Source organism: Pleurodeles waltl, chromosome 9 (assembly GCF_031143425.1).
Source record: "Pleurodeles waltl isolate 20211129_DDA chromosome 9, aPleWal1.hap1.20221129, whole genome shotgun sequence".
Lineage (NCBI taxonomy): Eukaryota > Metazoa > Chordata > Amphibia > Caudata > Salamandridae > Pleurodeles > Pleurodeles waltl.
In genome coordinates this window covers 221,226,054-221,243,945 of record NC_090448.1, presented here as the reverse complement: position 1 = coordinate 221,243,945, position 17,892 = coordinate 221,226,054, and the positions used below count along the sequence as shown (strand labels likewise).

General features: G+C 42.5%; 1 protein-coding gene across 2 annotated transcripts in view; it reads right to left on the bottom strand.

The window, feature by feature from the left end:
* TAFA1 (TAFA chemokine like family member 1) overlaps positions 1-17,892 on the bottom strand; it is a 1,243,985-nt gene that overhangs the window by 338,503 nt on the left and 887,590 nt on the right. For both annotated transcript variants that reach the window (XM_069206577.1, XM_069206578.1), the window contains exon 4: positions 10,154-10,294. In XM_069206577.1, the coding sequence (XP_069062678.1) occupies positions 10,154-10,294 (141 nt within the window). The remainder of the gene's footprint in view (positions 1-10,153; positions 10,295-17,892) is intronic.

The window sequence follows — 17,892 nt, the reverse complement described above, 5'->3', positions numbered from 1 at the left end:
TTATAATGTACACTAGCAATCTTAAGAGAATTTCTCCAAAACACTTTCCTGATTATTTCTGAAAACATGCACCTCCCTGGCTTAGCACAGCCACACTTTTCTATACAAGAGTACAGCTGCAACGTTTACCAGGGCACTATAGCACTGTTTACTAGACAATTGCTACTTTAAAAGGTCCCAACAAGGTCTTTATTAGGCCTACCTGCTGATCCTGCCTACTGTCCTCTCCCATATTTGAATTTAAGTAGCTCTTCCCACACTTCCTGTATGCAGGCCCAGGCCTTAAGATGGTTGTCTGACAGAATTTCAAAGACAGGTATATCGTATAGCCAAAATATTGTGGCAAAAATATGGAGGACAAGAATATAGAAAAGGTAAGTGAAATAGGTAAGACGATTAGATTTACTATTCTTAACTCAATATATGTGTGTATGTATTTATATATAAATGACCTAGGCAAAGGAAGTGTGTTTTCACTGCAGTTCCACTTTGAAAAGTTATCTGAAATCCTAGATGGAGGTGTTTGCATCCTTGGCCTTTCGAGCACAATATCTTATGTAGTGATATTACAAACATGTAAAGTGGCCTAGAAGCCCCACCCATTTGTCCCCTCCCAATATGCATTACTGGTATGCAACATCTTCCTTCTCTTTTCCCAGGGTGATGGACAGCTTACTAAAAAGCCCACCAAGTGTGTTTCCTGCCAACTTTGGAGGTGCTATCTTGATGCACAGAAATATGATCATATCTCCACCAAACAAAAAGCGGTTACTGCTGTAAAGTACAAATCATCCTAACATCTTGTGCATGGCCAAGGCAAAGAAAATAAGTTTTGTCTGTAATTCCACCTTGAAAAGTTAGCTGTAATCCCAGATGGAGGTGTTTGTGTCCTTGGTCTTTCAAACGCAATATCTCATGTAGTGACACTGCTAGCATGTAAAATGGCCTAGAAGCCCCGTCTGTTTGGCCCTGCCCCATGTATATTAGTGGCATGAAACGTCTTCCTGCTCTTTTCCCAGGGTGATGGACAGCTTGCTAAAAGGACCCCCAAGCGCGTTTCCCAACAATTTTGGAGATATTTTCTTGATGCACAAAAATATGATCACAACTACACCGAAGGAGCACTCACTTCTGTAAAGTAAAAATCATCCTAATTTCTTGGCCAAGGCAAAGCAAGTGTGTTTTCTATGCAGTTCCACCTTGAATAACTATCCGTAATCCTTAATGGAGGTGTTTGCATCCTTGCTCTTCCGAGCACAATATCTTATATAGTAATACTGAAAGCATGTAAAATGGCCTAGGATCCCCCCCAATACTTATTAGTGTATGCAAGGTCTTTCCACCTTTTTCCAGGGTGATGGAGAGCATACTAAAAGGCCCCTCCCCCAGAGCACATTTCCCTGACGATTTTGGAGATATCTACATTTCTTTTTCCTTTAGTAGCTTTAAAACTAATGAACAGATTTACACCAAATCACAAAAAGCATGCTTTCTGGACCAAAACCTGGTTTTCTACAATATTTGGTATAATTTCATCCTGTGGTTCGGTCTGTAGTCGTGTACAAAATCCCTATGGAAACATGCATGGGGAAATTCAAGTGTTTCTTGTTTTGCTAAAAACTTTAGTGCCATTTGGCAAATCTTCAAGAAGTGTTCAAAACCAATACAGCAGTCGGTTCAGCAGCTGTCTTCAAAGTTTCAAAGTATATATATATATAAATATATACATATATATATATATATATATATATATATATATACATATATATATATATATTGGAATTACATATATGTGGACTTAAGCATTGTAAAACTTTGCTTACCCATTGAAACTTACCTTCACTATATACTTGTCGTCAGTACTCTTCGCACAATATTTCAGCCACACAATATTTTATCTTTGACATTTTTGTCTATCACCTTTCTCTCAGGAGGAACTTTTTATACATAATGTTCAGCTTTAGGTAGAAATAAAATAAACTTTGCAATTTATATGCTAAAAGTATACATTCACCATTTAATTACATGTTTGATAAAAATTGAAATGGTGTACAGATTGTTACTGTTGCAGAATATTGTATAAAAAGTATGACACCTGAATTTTACAGTAGGGATAAGTATTTTAACATATGCAGTTTGGCACTGCAGGAAGATACTAAATATCAGTTTCTCCTTCTAAGCACATTGAGCACAAAGCCTTGTGAGCTACAGGACACTACTTGTGGGTAGGTTAGTGTTAGACCTGACAGTATTAGGTTGGTCACCCCTACCTTTCTGCCTGCCTATCTCCACTTTTTAGATTCTGTTTTTGGTGGTTTTAAGACTCTGCACACATTACCACTGCTAACCAGTGCTAAAGTGCATATGCTCTCTCCCTTTAAACATGACAACATTGGATCATACCCAAATGGATTATTTAATGTATTCATAAGTCCCTAGTAAAGTGCACTATATGTGCCCAGGTCCTGTAGATTAAATGCTACTAGTGGGCCTGCAACACTGATTGTGCCACCCACTTAAGTAGCACCTTAACCTTGTCTCAGGCCTGCCATTGCAAGGCCTGTGTGTGCAGTTTCACTGACAATTCGACTTGGCATTTAAAAGTACTTGCAAAGCCTAAAACACCCCCTTTTCTACATATAATTCTTCCCTAAGGTATGCCCTAGGTAACCCATAGGACAGGGTGCTGTGTAGGCAAAAGTCAGGACATGTACCTATGTAGTTTACATGTCCTGGTAGTGTAAAACTCCTAAATTTGTTTTTACACTGCTGTGAGGCCTGCTCCCTTCATAGGCTAACATTGGGGCTACTCTCATATACTGTTTGAGTGGTAGCTGCTGATCTGAAAGGAGTAGGAAGGTCCTATTTAGTATGGCCAGAATGGTGATACCGAATCCAGCTGACTGGTGAAGTTGGATTTAATATTAAGGTTTTAGAAATGCTACTTTTAAAAAGTGAGCATTTCTCTGCACTTAAATCCTTCTGTGCCTTACAATCCACATCTGGCTGGGTTCAGATGACAGCTCCCACATTCACTCAGACAGCTCCCAAACAATGGATACTCAGCCTCACTTGCATACGTCTGCATTTTGAATGGGTCTTCCTGGGCTGGGAGGGTGGAGGGCCTGACACTTGCATGTCAAAGGACAGTGGCCTGCCCTCTCACAAAGGTCTACCACACCCCGTACTGGGACCCTGGCAGACAGGATTGAACTGAAAGGGGACCTTGTGCACCTGTAAGCCACTCTTTGAAGTCTCCCCCACTTCAAAGGCACGTTTGGGTATTTAAACAGGGCCTCTGCCCCTACCAACTCAGACACTTCCTGGAGAAGAGAACCTATACCAGAACCTGCATCCTGCCAAGACGAACTGCCTGGCTGCCCAAAGGACTCACCTGACTCCTTTCTGTGAAGGACTGCTGCCTTTCTGCTCTCTGGCTGTGGTGAGAAGTACTCTCCAAGGGCTTGGATAGATCTTTCCTCCTGTTTCCTGAAGTCTCAGGACCAAAAAGACTTCATCTCTACAAGAATGACTTCTTGTGCGGTGAAAATCGATGCACAGCCTGTGAGAAATGATGCACAGCCTGCACCGTGGTGAAAAAATCACTGCATGCTGGAATGGAACGAACCAGCCCGACTGTGCAACAAGAAGATCGATGCAGCGCCAGCGTAGCGCCCTGAAATTTGACGCACGGCCCACTGGATCAACGCACAGCCGAGCCGGAACGATGCAGCCTGACTTTCAGAGAGGAATCGACATAGCGCCTGCCATGCGGTAGACATTTCTATGCAACACCCACTGGATCGATGCAGCCCCTGTGACTTCACCCTGTCAGTGCTGGAAATCCACGCATCGTCCCAGGGGTGTCCGAAAACCCCGCAACCCGAAGAGGATCCACGGGCGAGTGCCAGAAATCGATGAACAGCCGTCCCTGCGTGAAAACTAAATGACGCATCGCCATGTGCGGCCCGAGAAATCAACGCACACCTCCTTGTTTTCCATGCAAAAAGAGACATTTATTGCTTTTAAAAAACTAAAGACAATTTATATCACTTTACAGTGATATCTCAACATATACTTACTGCATTTTAATCGTTTTGACCTGCATCTTATCAGATAAATATTATATATTTTTCTAAACACTGTGTTGTGTATTTTTGTGGTCCTATACTGTGTCATTGCATGATTTATTGCACAAATACTTTACACATTGCCTTCTAAGTGAAGCCTGACTGATCAGTGCCAAGCTACCAGAGGGTGAGCACAGGATAATTTGGATTGTGTGTGACTTACCCTGAGTAGAGTGAGGGTCCCTGCTTGGACAGGGAGTAACCTAACTGCCAACCAAAGACCCCATTTCTAACAGATAGCTAATGTCAACAGTACATTTTTACACATGCAAAAAAGATTTCTCCGACCTGTGTCTGCTGCATCCTTTTTTCACAGCAGTTCAGGGCTACCACCCCCCACTCTCCTCAGTCACAGTGGTTAGAGAGGCCTAAGGTCGGGCTCTCATCCCTGACAGTTGTCAGGGGTCACTGTGGCTTGCTGTCCTGATGGACAGAGTTGCCCCTGGGGGGGGACGGGAGTCACCCCCGGGGTGGAATCGGCAACACCACTGTGTTGGCCCTGGTGGTACTATTTGTCCATTGGGATACATCTGTGAGCAAGGTGAAGTTAGGTGCCGCACAGATGGTATCTGCAGATGTGGAGAAGGGTTCCCCATGGGTGAGCGTAGTGGGCCCTGAAAGTATGGACAGAGGGATCCAACTGGAGTCAGGAAGGCGTAGAGCTGGAACATGTCCCTGCTGTTGTGGGCCTGGGTCCTTGTTCTATCACCCCAATCAGGGAAGTACATCAAGGTATTGATTGTTCTCCCCTAGCTTCAGGCTGGTAGGGGGTCGTGTTGGACTTGTTTGCTTATGCAGGGTCATCCCCAATCTTTTTGCCTCCTGCCTCCTATTTTTTTCGGACCTGTTGCTGTTGGTTTTTGAACTCTGAGCACTTTACCACTGCTAACCAGTGCTAAAGTGCATATGCTCTCTGTGTAAATTGTATTGTTGATTGGTTTATCCATGATTGGCATATTTGATTTATTAGTAAGTCCCTAGTAAAGTGCACTGGAGGTGCCAGGGCCTGTAAATCAAATGCTACTAGTGGGTCTGCAGCACTGGTTGTGCCACCCACATAAGTAGCTCTGTAATCATGTCTCAGACCTGCCATTGCAGTGTCTGTGTGTGAAGTTTTAACTGTAAATTCGACTTGGCAAGTGTACCCACTTGCCAGGGCTAAACCTTCCCTTTTCCTACATGCCAGACACCCCTAAGGTAGGCCCTAGGTAGGCCCAAGGACAGGGTGCAGTGTATGGTTAAGGTAGGGCCTATAGTAATGTGATTTATATGTCCTGCCAGTGAAATATTGCTAAATTTGTTTTTCACTGTTGCAAGGCCTGTCCCTCTCATAGGTGAACATGGGGGCTACCTTTAAATCTGATTAAAGTGCAGATTCCCTTTGGGAGCGGATGGACATGTGGAATTTGGGGTTTCTGAGCTGACAATTTAAAAATACATCTTTTAGTAAGGTTGATTTTAAGATTGTGTGTTTGAAAATGCCACTTTTAGAAAGTGAGCATTTTCTTGCTTATACCGTTTCTGTGACTCTGCCTGTTTGTGGATTACCTGTCTGGGTCAGTTTGACAGTTGGGCTGGCTGCACCTCACACTAGACAGTGACACAGAGGGAGTTGGGGTGTAGTCTGCATTTCCTGATGAGCCATCCGTGCTAGGACGGAAGAGAGGAGTGGTCACTTACACCTGAAAGGGCTGTGCCTGTTCTCACTCAATGCAGTCTCCGACCCCCTGGTGAGTGTTTCTGGGGCCTGGCCTGGGCAAGGCAGGATTTCACATTCAAAAGAGACTTTACTTTGAAGTAGGCCTACTTCAAAGGAGAAATTGGGTATAAGAAGGGCACCTAAAACCACAGACTTTAGAACACTTCTGGAAACAAGAGGAACCTCTGCCTGCAGAAGAGCAGAAGAGCTGAGGAAGAAGAGCTGCCCTGCATGTGACTGTACTTTGTGGAGCTATCCTGCAGTTGCTGCTTCTGCCAGAGTAAGAGGGCAAAGACTGGGCTTTGTGTGCCTTTCATCTTGAGAAGAAATCTCCAAGGGCTTGATTTAGAGCTTGCCTCCTGTTGTTTGAAGTCTCAGGGACAGCAAAAACTTCTCTCTGCCAGCACCTGGATTCTCTGGAGAGACTCCTGGTCTGACAAGTGGTGCCCTATCCAGTCCCCAGGCCCTTGGAAGGAAAGTTGGTGGAAATTTAAGGAAATCGACTTCGGACGACTTCGGACCGATGCCACTGCTGAATCCGGTGTTGCCGCCTGCACCCTACTCTGTGATCTTCACCGGAACGTGACGACCTTCGCAGGCCCGACATCACTGCAGCCCTGCTACAGTCTGCGATTCTGTGGAAGTCGCCGCACCACGTCATGACCGACGCCGCTCGAAGCGCACGGATTCAACGTTTTGCACAGACGCGGCGCGATCCCCGACTTCACGCATCGGCTCATTTTCATTTCTTTACCAGGGTACTGTACCTGGGGGTCTACACAACTCTGGGTCCAATACCGCTGGTGTCAGATTGTTGGGAACGACTCCGTTACGACACCGTGTTAGCACCTCATCAAAGCATTTTTTGTTTTCTAGCGCTATTTTTGAGTTTAATCTTTAAAAATTCATACCTTGACTTGTGTATGTCGGATTTTTGTCATTTTGGTCTTGTTTTGTTTAGATAAATATTTCCTATTGTTCTAAACTGGTGTTGTGTCATTTTGTAGTGTTTTCATTAAGTTACTGTGTGTGTTGGTACAAATACTTTACACCTAGCACTCTGAAGTTAAGCCTACTGCTTACCAATGGGGTAAGCAGGGGTTAGCTGAGGGTGATTCTCTATTACCCTGACTAGAGTGAGGGTCCTTGCTTGAACAGGAGGTAACCTGACTGTCAACCAAATACCCCATTTCTAACACAGGCACAAATGGCTTTTTGAATCAGGTTTGTTCCTTAAAATTGGTACGAAACGCACACATTTTGAATATGTTTCTCAACCTGCATTAGCTGTTTGCAGATAATGCTGAAACCAACTATATAAAACGTCAGTTATCTATTGAAAATCCTAAAGTAATTGTTTGATTGTGATTGGATTTACTTTTCATGGACAGTGAAAAATGAGAAACGTGATAACACATAGTGGTTGTTCAAATATTTACAGATTTGTATATCAATTGAAATGTATGTCTACAAAGCACCACGTTGGTTATATTTAATTGTACCGACTTATACAAACCACTGTGCAATGACTATATCCAGCATTCCTAAATTCCAAATGCAGCATCAAATGAACTGGAGAAATTTAGGAAAACTACTTAATGAGTTAGATATTCGGATGTTCCAAAATGAATTTAATCATATCATTCCCATAATGTACTTATCAGTTTTATCAACCAAGTTTAACGTTTTACTTATGTGGGATTTGTAGGTAGGGCAACGGGAGAAAAGGACCACAATCTAGATCTCTACAGGGACAGAGTTCCTGCATTTCCAAAACCAAAGTTCAACAATGCTTAAACAGTTTCACTTATAGTAACCTATGTTTTACTTGTTTTAAAGGTCTGAATAGAATGGTGACCCAGAGTATTACTTGGGGCAGAAAAAAAATCAGGTCATTTTTACTACAGCTCAATGTCTTGGGACCGGGTTAGCAGATAAAAAACCAAAGAAGAGATGACAAATCCAGAAGTGATAAATCAGGGGCAACATGAGAAACAGCAAGCAACTGAGATCAAATGTTGTCCATGGTCGTTTGTCACATTATCAGAGGCAAGAATGTTAATCTCAATTATGCTGACTGTGTAAATTAATTTCCAAATATTGTCAAGGTAAACAGATTTTGGATAGTGTAGTGGAACTAGTCTAATTCCACATCTACTTTCTTTGATGATGGTTTTGTAAATGCTATGTGTTACAAATCGATATTTTAACCTCAACATTCTGGTAGTACATTATCGCCCATATACAGACAACCTGCTAGATATGTGAAGAATAGAAAAAAACAACACATAGGGAGTTGTGACTTAGCATTAATTACTGAGACAGTAATATTTAGAATATGTGGTAAAAAGTCTTAAAACTCAATATTATAGCAACATGTGCAGAATGATTGATTTCAACTTTGGCGTGATAAAACAAATGAGCACCTTCAGCTGATAATTAGTACACCCTAATAATAGTACACCATATTAATATGTCTTTCATGTTGCAATATATGCACACTCAGAGATGCTGTGATACATACGTAGACATTTAAGGTACACTATAGAAATATATGAATGCATTATTATTTTCCAGAAGGGTCGTCAGAAGTATCCTAATAACTATTTCACAATATGCTCTCAAGCTAAACTCAACCAGGACAGACAGTTCATCATAGTAAACAGCAAAAACAAACCTTGAAGGTGAATGTATTAATAGAGTTAACCTCCAAGCACCAGCTCTACACATTCTATTAGAAATTTTCCCCGCTAGAAACACTGTATTGAATCACTTGTGAGATCTAGATTATCCAGGTCTACCAGTTGGAAAAATAAAACACATCGTCCAGTCAATTTTCTCGCTTTGCAAGCTCTTTCTTGTTCTATCCTTGACAAATTGTAGCAACATTTAATTTTTATACTCGTTTTAAAAAGTTATCGCACGGTGGTAATGCAAAACATGTTACCATCAGCTGTTCTCTAGAATATAGAGTGTAAGAATTCCTGCATGTTGCCTTGCTCATTGTACTTCAAGACATAACCTTCCCAACAACCAGAGCTTACCAGAGCCAGGAAATTGTTTTTTTTCCAAACGACACCAATAAACACAAAACACATTGAATAGATGGTCTTCTTCTAGCATAAACCTCACCATTTAGACACTCTCTTCGACCTGATTTACATCTTGGCAGATGAGTTACTCAGTCACAACGGTGACATATTTCCTGTCCGCAAAATATAAATCCAATATGTATTTAGGCGGATGGGAAATCCGTCACCGTTTTGATGCAGTAACTTGTCCGCCAAGATCTAAATCAGGCCCCTAGTCAGTCGATAGCTTATGAAACAAAATGTTGCTTCTCCATTTTCACTCCTATATTTCCAAAGTTGAACATTTACTATTTGATCTGTACTACAACTATACATTCTTCTTTCATTATTTGTTCAAGTAGCCTTGAGTTTATCTTTGCACATTGACATATCTGCCTCGTTGCTTCCTTCATGAATGTGTGTTTGAGGGTTGTATGTACGTATTTCTACAGAAAACCTGTCTGACATAAATAGTGTGTTTATAAAAATACCGTCCCATTGGATGTAGATCTTCTCTGACCCTCCTCTCAATGTAGGCCCCATTAATCCAACACTCTTTTCTTTCTCTATTTACTTTTCTCCCTCTGTTTTCTTTTTCTGCTCCTTGTTTGTCCTAATTCTTCTTGTATTTATACACGCACGATTGTGTGTGGGAATCGTTCAGGGGCGAACAGTAAACTGTGAAGGGCTCTCTTCTTTACGAGTGTCTCTTTCTAGTCCTGCGTGGCTCATAATAAACGCTTGATGGACATTCCGTTCACGAAAAGGCACTCTTGAGCACCCTCCGGACTTGTTGTAGACCCATAGTTGCCTCACTGACTCTCATACACTAAAAACTAGTCAACAATTAGACACTGCTGTTTTTTTCTACTTCAGTTTTGACAGTGCCTACGGAGACTTTTACCAATATACGACTAATTTCTGGTTCATATTTCATCGAAGGAGTAGAGTGTTTACCAAAGTTGAAGCTTTTACCAATGTACGTTAAGGTAGACAGATATTTGCCATTCAATTGATATTTGTTGGAGTAGTAATACATTATATGGCTCCAAAATATATTTTTGCAATGATGATGAACTACATTTAACAGTACATTTTGTTGCGTTGTACAAATCTTTCTTTCATCTTACTTGTGAAGAGGAAATTATCCTCCATTCCTCTAGAAGTGTCTATAATTATTCAATCACGGCGCTCTTCACATGCAGCCTTGTGAATTAAATGACATAATTGAAGTAGCATCCAAATCTACTTGCCATCAACACAGGAGGGCCTGTTTCTTGTTGTTCCAGCCACTTTCCCAGGTAAACACGAACATTTTACGGTCTGTGATCTTTCTTCAATGCGATTCTTATTGCAACATCTGTGGGCTGCTATGACTTCACAAGTTCCTCCTTCTGTTAACAAAGAAAACAACATCTGTTCTTAGTCCATGAGAGTAAAAAAAAAAAAAAAAGGATTGCTGCTACATTTGAACACACCAGAAGAAGAAAACAGTATTTTACTTTAATTTACTTTTACCAAGGTAAACCTGAAACTTGCAATGTGATGGCGATTGGCCCACTTAATGTTTTGGCAAAAGAGAAAGACCTCTATTGAGTTCCGACTTAAATTAGACTGTGGTTAGAAAGATGTGCCATGTTTCTGACCACTGAACATAGATCAGACATGCTTTATCCTTGATCAATGTTCTTGTGATGTCGGTCCACATCTCTCATATCCTTAATGGTCACCGCTGTCTAACACTTTTTAGAAATGGCCTGCTTTGACAAATAAAAGAAGGGACACATGCAGTTGGTCTTGTGGACTCCTACATGCTCCACCAAATGCTGAGAACACACCTTCACAAGGTGGACGATGCCCTACAGGTTTCCAACAGCTTCCGCTTTCCAAATGGGAAACCATCCTCTTTGGGAAATCATTTTCTGATCACTGGTTGGGTTCTGTATTTTCTATCACAAATATTCATACTTTCCATTGTGAATCATGAGGAGGATGTCCCCTTCATGCAGCCTTATATTCTGATTTTCAAGACGCTTTAATGTGCATTGTGCAAGACAGAAAGACATTTCAGACCCTCATGCTACTTATACCCTGTAACTCCTTGTCTTGCAGTTCCAAAGCATGTATGTTTGCAAAGTGCAGGCTTTGTTGCCAAAAAAGAGTGTAGTACATTGGGTTCCTTGCCTTTTATCTGTTGGCTATTCTTCATTGTGCTTGTAGTTACCTGCATGTCCCTTCATGTCTTGCTCGGTTAAACCTTTAGTTCGGAAAGCTACCTAAATGGAGAGGTCCATCATCTGTTGTTTTTGCATAAAGGGAGAGGTAGGCATACCTTAGAGAGTCTATGGAATGCCCCAGTTTATGATATTGTGGAAACATGGATAACTGTTCTCGAGCTACTTTCTTCACTTCCATTACTGTCCTGATAATAATATCCAAACATATAATGTAACATTGTTCTACCCACTGTATTACTCTAAAGGTTGCATTTGTACTGAATGGACATGTTCTAAAATTTGGATCACCCACACTTTGTCCTTTGGTGCAAGTGAACGTCGTAATAGGTCTGGCACATAATTGTTTAACAAAACATTCTGGTTTATAATATAAGGCACAATAGCCAATGACACGCAGATTTTTTATCCTTCATTAGCTAATATTCAACATTTGATGTAACTTGGCAGTGAGCAAATTCTTAACACAAAGTCAAAATAAAGCTCATAATTGGGACAATTCTATTCTGACACATTCAACAAATGCACAAAAAACTGTAAATAGTTATTCATCTGTCATTGAAGAGGCATTGTAACGAAACTGTATCAATTAGACGTATATACACATGAAAACATCTTTTCAATAAAAAGTTTGCTTGAATTTTGGAATTTAAACTATCTAGTTCATCATACTGCCGTAGCCAAATCCTTTTAGTTTGAGGATTGCTTATTCCTTCACCCAGAAGTGAAGTTATCTTTCAAAAGCAAACTCCCAAAGTGAAATAAAACGTTCAGAATGTCATGTTCATTGGATTTTCTAAATTAAACAGTGATGAGCAGAAACAAACTAATCATGGTAGTGAACTTATCTTAGGTCCTCTAAGGATCATTACAGAAAAATATAATTTGCAACAACCTACTGGCTGCTTTGTGGTGTGTCTAATTTCACGTTAGATTTCACTTTTATTCTTCATGCCTTCAACCACACTACCTGTTTTATATGAAACAGCAAGTCAAGGTTTGTGGGAAGGGTGATGGTGTGACCATGTATTTATAGGAATAAAATACATCCTGAAATACATTTTAAGGATAGAACAAGTCACCGAAGACTCCCAAGACCTTATAAAGGGACTGAGTCTTCTGCCTTGTTTCTATACACATAACTTCTTAGTAGCTTACACAACCTTATAGTGCACAGCAGGAGGTATATCCCATATATAACAAGTGTTTATGGCAACACTTGGCCTCTCTGATGCCATTCTACTGATTTATTTTTGACTTTGTTTCCCTCATCTCCATATCTATACATGCTCCTCTTGGAGCTTAAATTAAACGTACATTATATTTCCCTTTCTTCTTGGATGTTCGCTCATTAACTACTGCCGTTTTTCTTTCTAAATGCCACGTTTTTTCTGTGCCACCACGAACAACATCATCGGTATATTTACAAAAAGTGCTTGAATTAAAACCTGTTCTTTAAAGGGAGCTATTACACGTCCTCCCAAGTGTTTTATTTATTCAGCGGCTGTAAAGCCCACACTACTTTTCTAGATATTGATTTAAAGCTGAAGAATTATTTTGGGAAAACTGAAACATCAATAATACCACCGATTTGGAAACATAAAATAATCAAGCATAAAATCCAGTAAACATGTGGAAGTGCCTTTCATCGTTTCCTCTTCGAGTATAATGTCAATCGTTAAGGAATTAGAAACATTAAAAATATTTTTCGCATATGTCAGCATTTTAAACACAGTCTCTCCATCGCAGGTCGTTCAACAGAATAAGCTGTCCCTGTGCTTGGGATGTTTTAGGCTGTAGTGGGATTGTATGCAGCAGGGGGATCGCCTATCAGTTTAACTACCAGTATTAATAAAGAGTTTCCTATGTATAACACATTGTAAAAATACAGTGCTATGCGACTAATAACAGGTGTAAATATTTCTCAAAATATATGTATTAACCTTGCACATATACATCAGAGATTAAAAACTGTAGGTCTCATACACGCCTTCCGTCTGGTGCATAACAGAATGATGCCTATTTGTTCTGATCAAGTGATTACATTTTTAAGGCCCTGATAGAAATGGGGTTTCTAGTTAGCAGTCAGCTTACACCCTGTCCAAGTAGGGACCCTCACTCTAGTCAGGGTAAGGGAGTCACACTCCTAAAATAACCCCTGTTCACCCACTTGATAGTTTGGCACGAGCAGTTAGGCTTATCTCAGAGGAAATGTGTAAAGTGTTTGCAACCACACACACAGTGACTGTGAGAAACTGGGGCTGATTGCAGAGGCCCCCTAACTTTTTGCCCCCATTTTCCACTTTATGCTGGTGTTTTTCTGACTCTGATGGTGCCCTGGGTACTGCTAACCAGTCCCAGGGCCTGTGCTCTGTGTAAAATGGATATGCAAATTAGGCTAATTATAATTGGCTAAGTTAACCTACCTATAAGTCCCTAGTATATGGTAGGGCATGTAGGTTTAGGGACCACAGCATAGGTGGTGCACACCTAGGTGCATTGCTGAGGTGCCCAGTGTCATTTTAAAAGCAAGCCTGCCTTGCTGGCTGCTTTTAAATTAAAGTTATATGCAAATTCGACTTTGGAATTAAAGGTACTTCCAAAGTCTTAAACTACCTTATTTTTACATATAAGTCACCCCTAAGGTGTGCCCTATGTGCCCCTAGGGCTGGGTGCCATGTAACTATAAGCAGGGACTTTATAAAAATAGATTTATAAGCCCTGGTGAGGTAAAAACAGCCAAATTCATTTTTCCCTCATTGAAGTAAATGGCCTTCATAGGCTAGAATGGGCAGACTTTATTTTAAATTTTAAAGTCTCCTTAAATGTTACATACCAAGAATTTGGTATCAAATTGATTGTTATAATAAATCCCACAACTTCCAGTTGTTGGATTTAATATAACTAGTGCAGGTAAAAAGTTTAGACTTTACCTAAAAAGTTGCCAATTTCAGCTCTGCATTGTTTTTGCTCCTGTGCTCTGATTGGCCAGCCTGCAGCAGCTTCTGCCAGGCTACTTTAATGAGGTGTGAAGTGGCCTGACTTCACACAAAGGAATGTGCTTGGGGGAGAGAATCTCCCCTCAGCAGATGGGGAAGCAGGAAGGGGGAGGGCTGCCAAACTGGTCTTCAAAGGCAGAGAAGGACATCTGGAGCACCCAGCAACACCCCCACATCCTGCAACCCCAGACAGCTAGGTGCCCCCTTGATTAGATTAGGAGAGGGCAGGAGAGGGGTGTGTTTATGATTTTTAGCCACACCAGTGGGTGGGCTCAGCCAGATCTCTCCTCCAAAAATCAGATTCATCCATTTTGGATTTTTAGAGACTATTGCCTTCTGGGATGGATTTTTGCCACACTTCCCAGGAAGTGGTCATCACAGGGGAACGACCCTGTCCCTGATTGGAGGACCAGGGCCCCCCTGCTTTTCACCCAGGAGCAAGGATAAAACTGGCAGACCTGCACCCACGCCTCAGATCCCCACCAAATTTCAAGAAGAAAGAACTACAAGAAGAAGAAGGACTGCCCTGCTGGACCCCTGGCCTGCACCTGGACCCTGCACTCAGAAAGACTGCACCAGCTGCATACTTGGGCTTCACCACAAGAAGGACTTTGCCTGGCTTCCACTGGTTCAAGGAGGGACTCCCTGTTTGCTACAGGTGAAAAATTGCTAACCAGAGTCCCCTGCACCAACTCCTGAAAAAGTGACCAGCTGACCACTGCCCAGTGGCCAAAAAGGAGTTTGCGCCAGGTGCACTCTGGGAGTTGAAGTCCGCACTTCCCAAGGACCATCACAGAACTTCTGGACCCTTGGGGTGAGCTGTGGACCCCAAAAGAACCTTAAAAGAACATCTGGGTGAAGCCCCAGAAGTTTGGAAAAGATTGGAGAAATTTTAGAAAAAAGCTCCATAAAGTGACCGACTCGACGCGGAAATTCTAGCCGGCTTGCCTCAACCGCGACCCGGCCTGACTTCGTGGTTCGTCCCGGTCAAGAAAAACATCCGAAAAAGAGACTAAGTCCGAACGTAAAAAGTTGACCGGGACCTTCCAGCCATCGTATCCGAGAAGGGCTCCACGGACGTCGGATCAAGATCCAGGTTTACCCCGGTCGAAGGATTTTCATCTCGAAAAAACGACTAAGTCCGAAGGTAGAAATCACCACCGAGGAAACCGACTTCGCGTATCCGGACAAGGGCTCCAGGAGGTCGGATCCAACTGGCAGGTTCGTCCCGGGGAAGAAAAACATCGAAAAAGAGACTAAGTCAGAAGGTAACTTTTTGACCGAGGCCTCCCGCGACTTGTAGCCGAGCAGGGCTCCATCGCGGTCGGCCTGAAAGTTTGACTTTGTCCCGGTCCTGGTGCAACCAGATGACCCGATTGGCGCTTTTTGTTTCTATGCGCTAGAAAATAATAATACTTTAAAAATTCATATCTCCGGTTCCCCTGAACCGATTTTAATCGTTTTTGTGTCATTTTAAAGATAAAAATATAAGCTATTTTTATAAATTGGTTTTGGATTTTTAAACTGTTTCCTGTGTTTTATTTAATTACTGTTGTGTGATATTTGAATGCTTTACACTTTGTCTCCTAAGTTAAGCCTTGACGCTCGATGCTAAGCTACCAAGGGTAGAGCTGGGATTAATTTACTGAGACCTAACTGTACTTTTGTGGAGGTTTGTGGCTTGTTGCTAGGTGTAGGTACCTACCTGCCCTACCAATAACCCATTTTCCAACATAATTGGAAGCAGCGACGGGATCCTGTACTTGTGTTCAATATCACGTTACAGTTTTAGATAAAACAAATTAAAAATCCTTTAAATTGTCCTAGTGCAAAAATTGTTTTTAATTTTTAATTTTAATTTTTTTTTAAAATTAATTTGGATTAATTTCAATTATTGAATTTTTGTAATTTTTCTAAATTCCTGTTACCAATTTTTGCAAAAAGCTTTTGTTGACACAAAACTAGGGAACCATGGAGCTTGATCTGGCTAGCCTACCTACACTGACAGTAGTCCAGCTTAGGGGGTTGTGTGTTGAGAGAGGGTTGCCTGCAACCACTAATCTCAGGAAGGAAATCCTAATTAAATCCCTGACAGCATGGGCTGAGGCCCAAGAGGTAGAGACAGAGGAAGCTCCAGAGGAGGAAGAAAAAGAGGAAGATGCTAACTCTAACCATTCAGGGGAGGGAAGGCATCAGACCCCAAGTGAGGAAGAGGAGGAACGGTCCTCACTGGATACAGTCACTAGGGGCAGACCCAAAGCTAGTGGTAGGAAGAGGGTCCTTTCAGGAGGAGAGAACCCATCCATCAGGGAAAGAGAGCTGGAAGCCCAGCTAGCCTACATAGCTTTGGAGGCAGATAAGCTTGCCCTAGAAAAAAAGAAGTGGGCAAGCAAAGAAAAAAAAGATGGAAGCAGCGATAAAGAAGCTGAGGTGTCCATGGGTGGGGGAGTTTGCCCCAGATTACCCAAGGGGGTGGTTCCTGCTTATGTAGAGGGGGATGACATAGATAAGTGGCTAGGGGCCTTTGAGAGGGCACTCCAAATGAGAAGGGTTAGGCCTCAATACTGGGGTTCCCTTTTGTGGGAGTTGGTCCCCAACTCAGGGAGGGATAGGCTTCTGACCTTAAGGGGGGAGGAGGCAGATTCATACCCTAGTATGAAGAGGTGCTTAGTCAAGAAGTTTGGTCTGACCCCAGAGCAATATAGAATGAAGTTCAGGGACACCCAGAAGGTCAGTACCCAGTCTTGGGTTGACTTTGTGGACACCTCACTAAAGGCACTAGAGGGCTGGATTATTGGCAACAAAGTAAATACTTATGAGGGGTTATACAATCTGATCATGAGAGAGCACATCTTGACCAATTGTATCCAAGAAAGGTTACGCCAGCATCTAGTGGACTCTAAGCTGACCAACCCTAGAGAGCTAGGGGAGGCAGCTGATGAGTGGTTGAGAACCAGGGTGGTTGTCAAGTCCCAGGGGGGAGACTCCAAGAAGGGGGGGACAGGTCCCCAAAAACCTAAGGAGGGAGGTGGTAAGCCCACCACAGAGACTCCCTCTGTACCCCAGAACCCTAAGAAGGAGGAGAGTAAATCCCACTCCCACTCTGACATGCAGAGACAGGGAGACCCAGGGTTAAAAAAGCTCTTGGACAGTAGGGCTTGCTTTGACTGTCAGCAGACAGGTCACTTCAGAGGAGATGCAGCCTGTCCAAAGAAAGTGGTTAGCACTGGGCTGTCCAGTGTAGCCATAGAGGAGGATTCCTCAGATGATGAAGTCCTCCTAGCATTGTGCTGGGAGACAGGACCAGATGGTAAGCTGGTGATCCCTGAGGGTGGGAGTAGGCACTTCCACCACATTCAAGTGAATGGGATCCCTACCACTGGCCTGAGAGACACCTGTGCCAGTCACACTGTAGTGAGTGACCGGTTAGTGACCCCAGACATGTATGTCCCAGGAAAGACAAAGAAAGTCAGGATAGCCACAGGGGAGGTCACCTCCAAACCTGTAGCCATAGTGCCCCTAGAGAGGGAGGGTATCCTTGACTGGATTAGGGTGGTAGTCAGTGCTGACCTTCCCCTAGATTGTATCCTGGGCAATGACCTCCCAGAGGTGAGTCTGGTCACAGATGGGGTGGTCGCCCAGGGCGCCCCCCCAACCCAAAGTCCTGGGGAGTCAGTCCCTACAGTTAGGAGACAGGGGTCCCCAAGAAAAGGAAAGAAGAAAAGGAAGGGTAGGCCACTCTTAAAGAGAGTTCCAAGG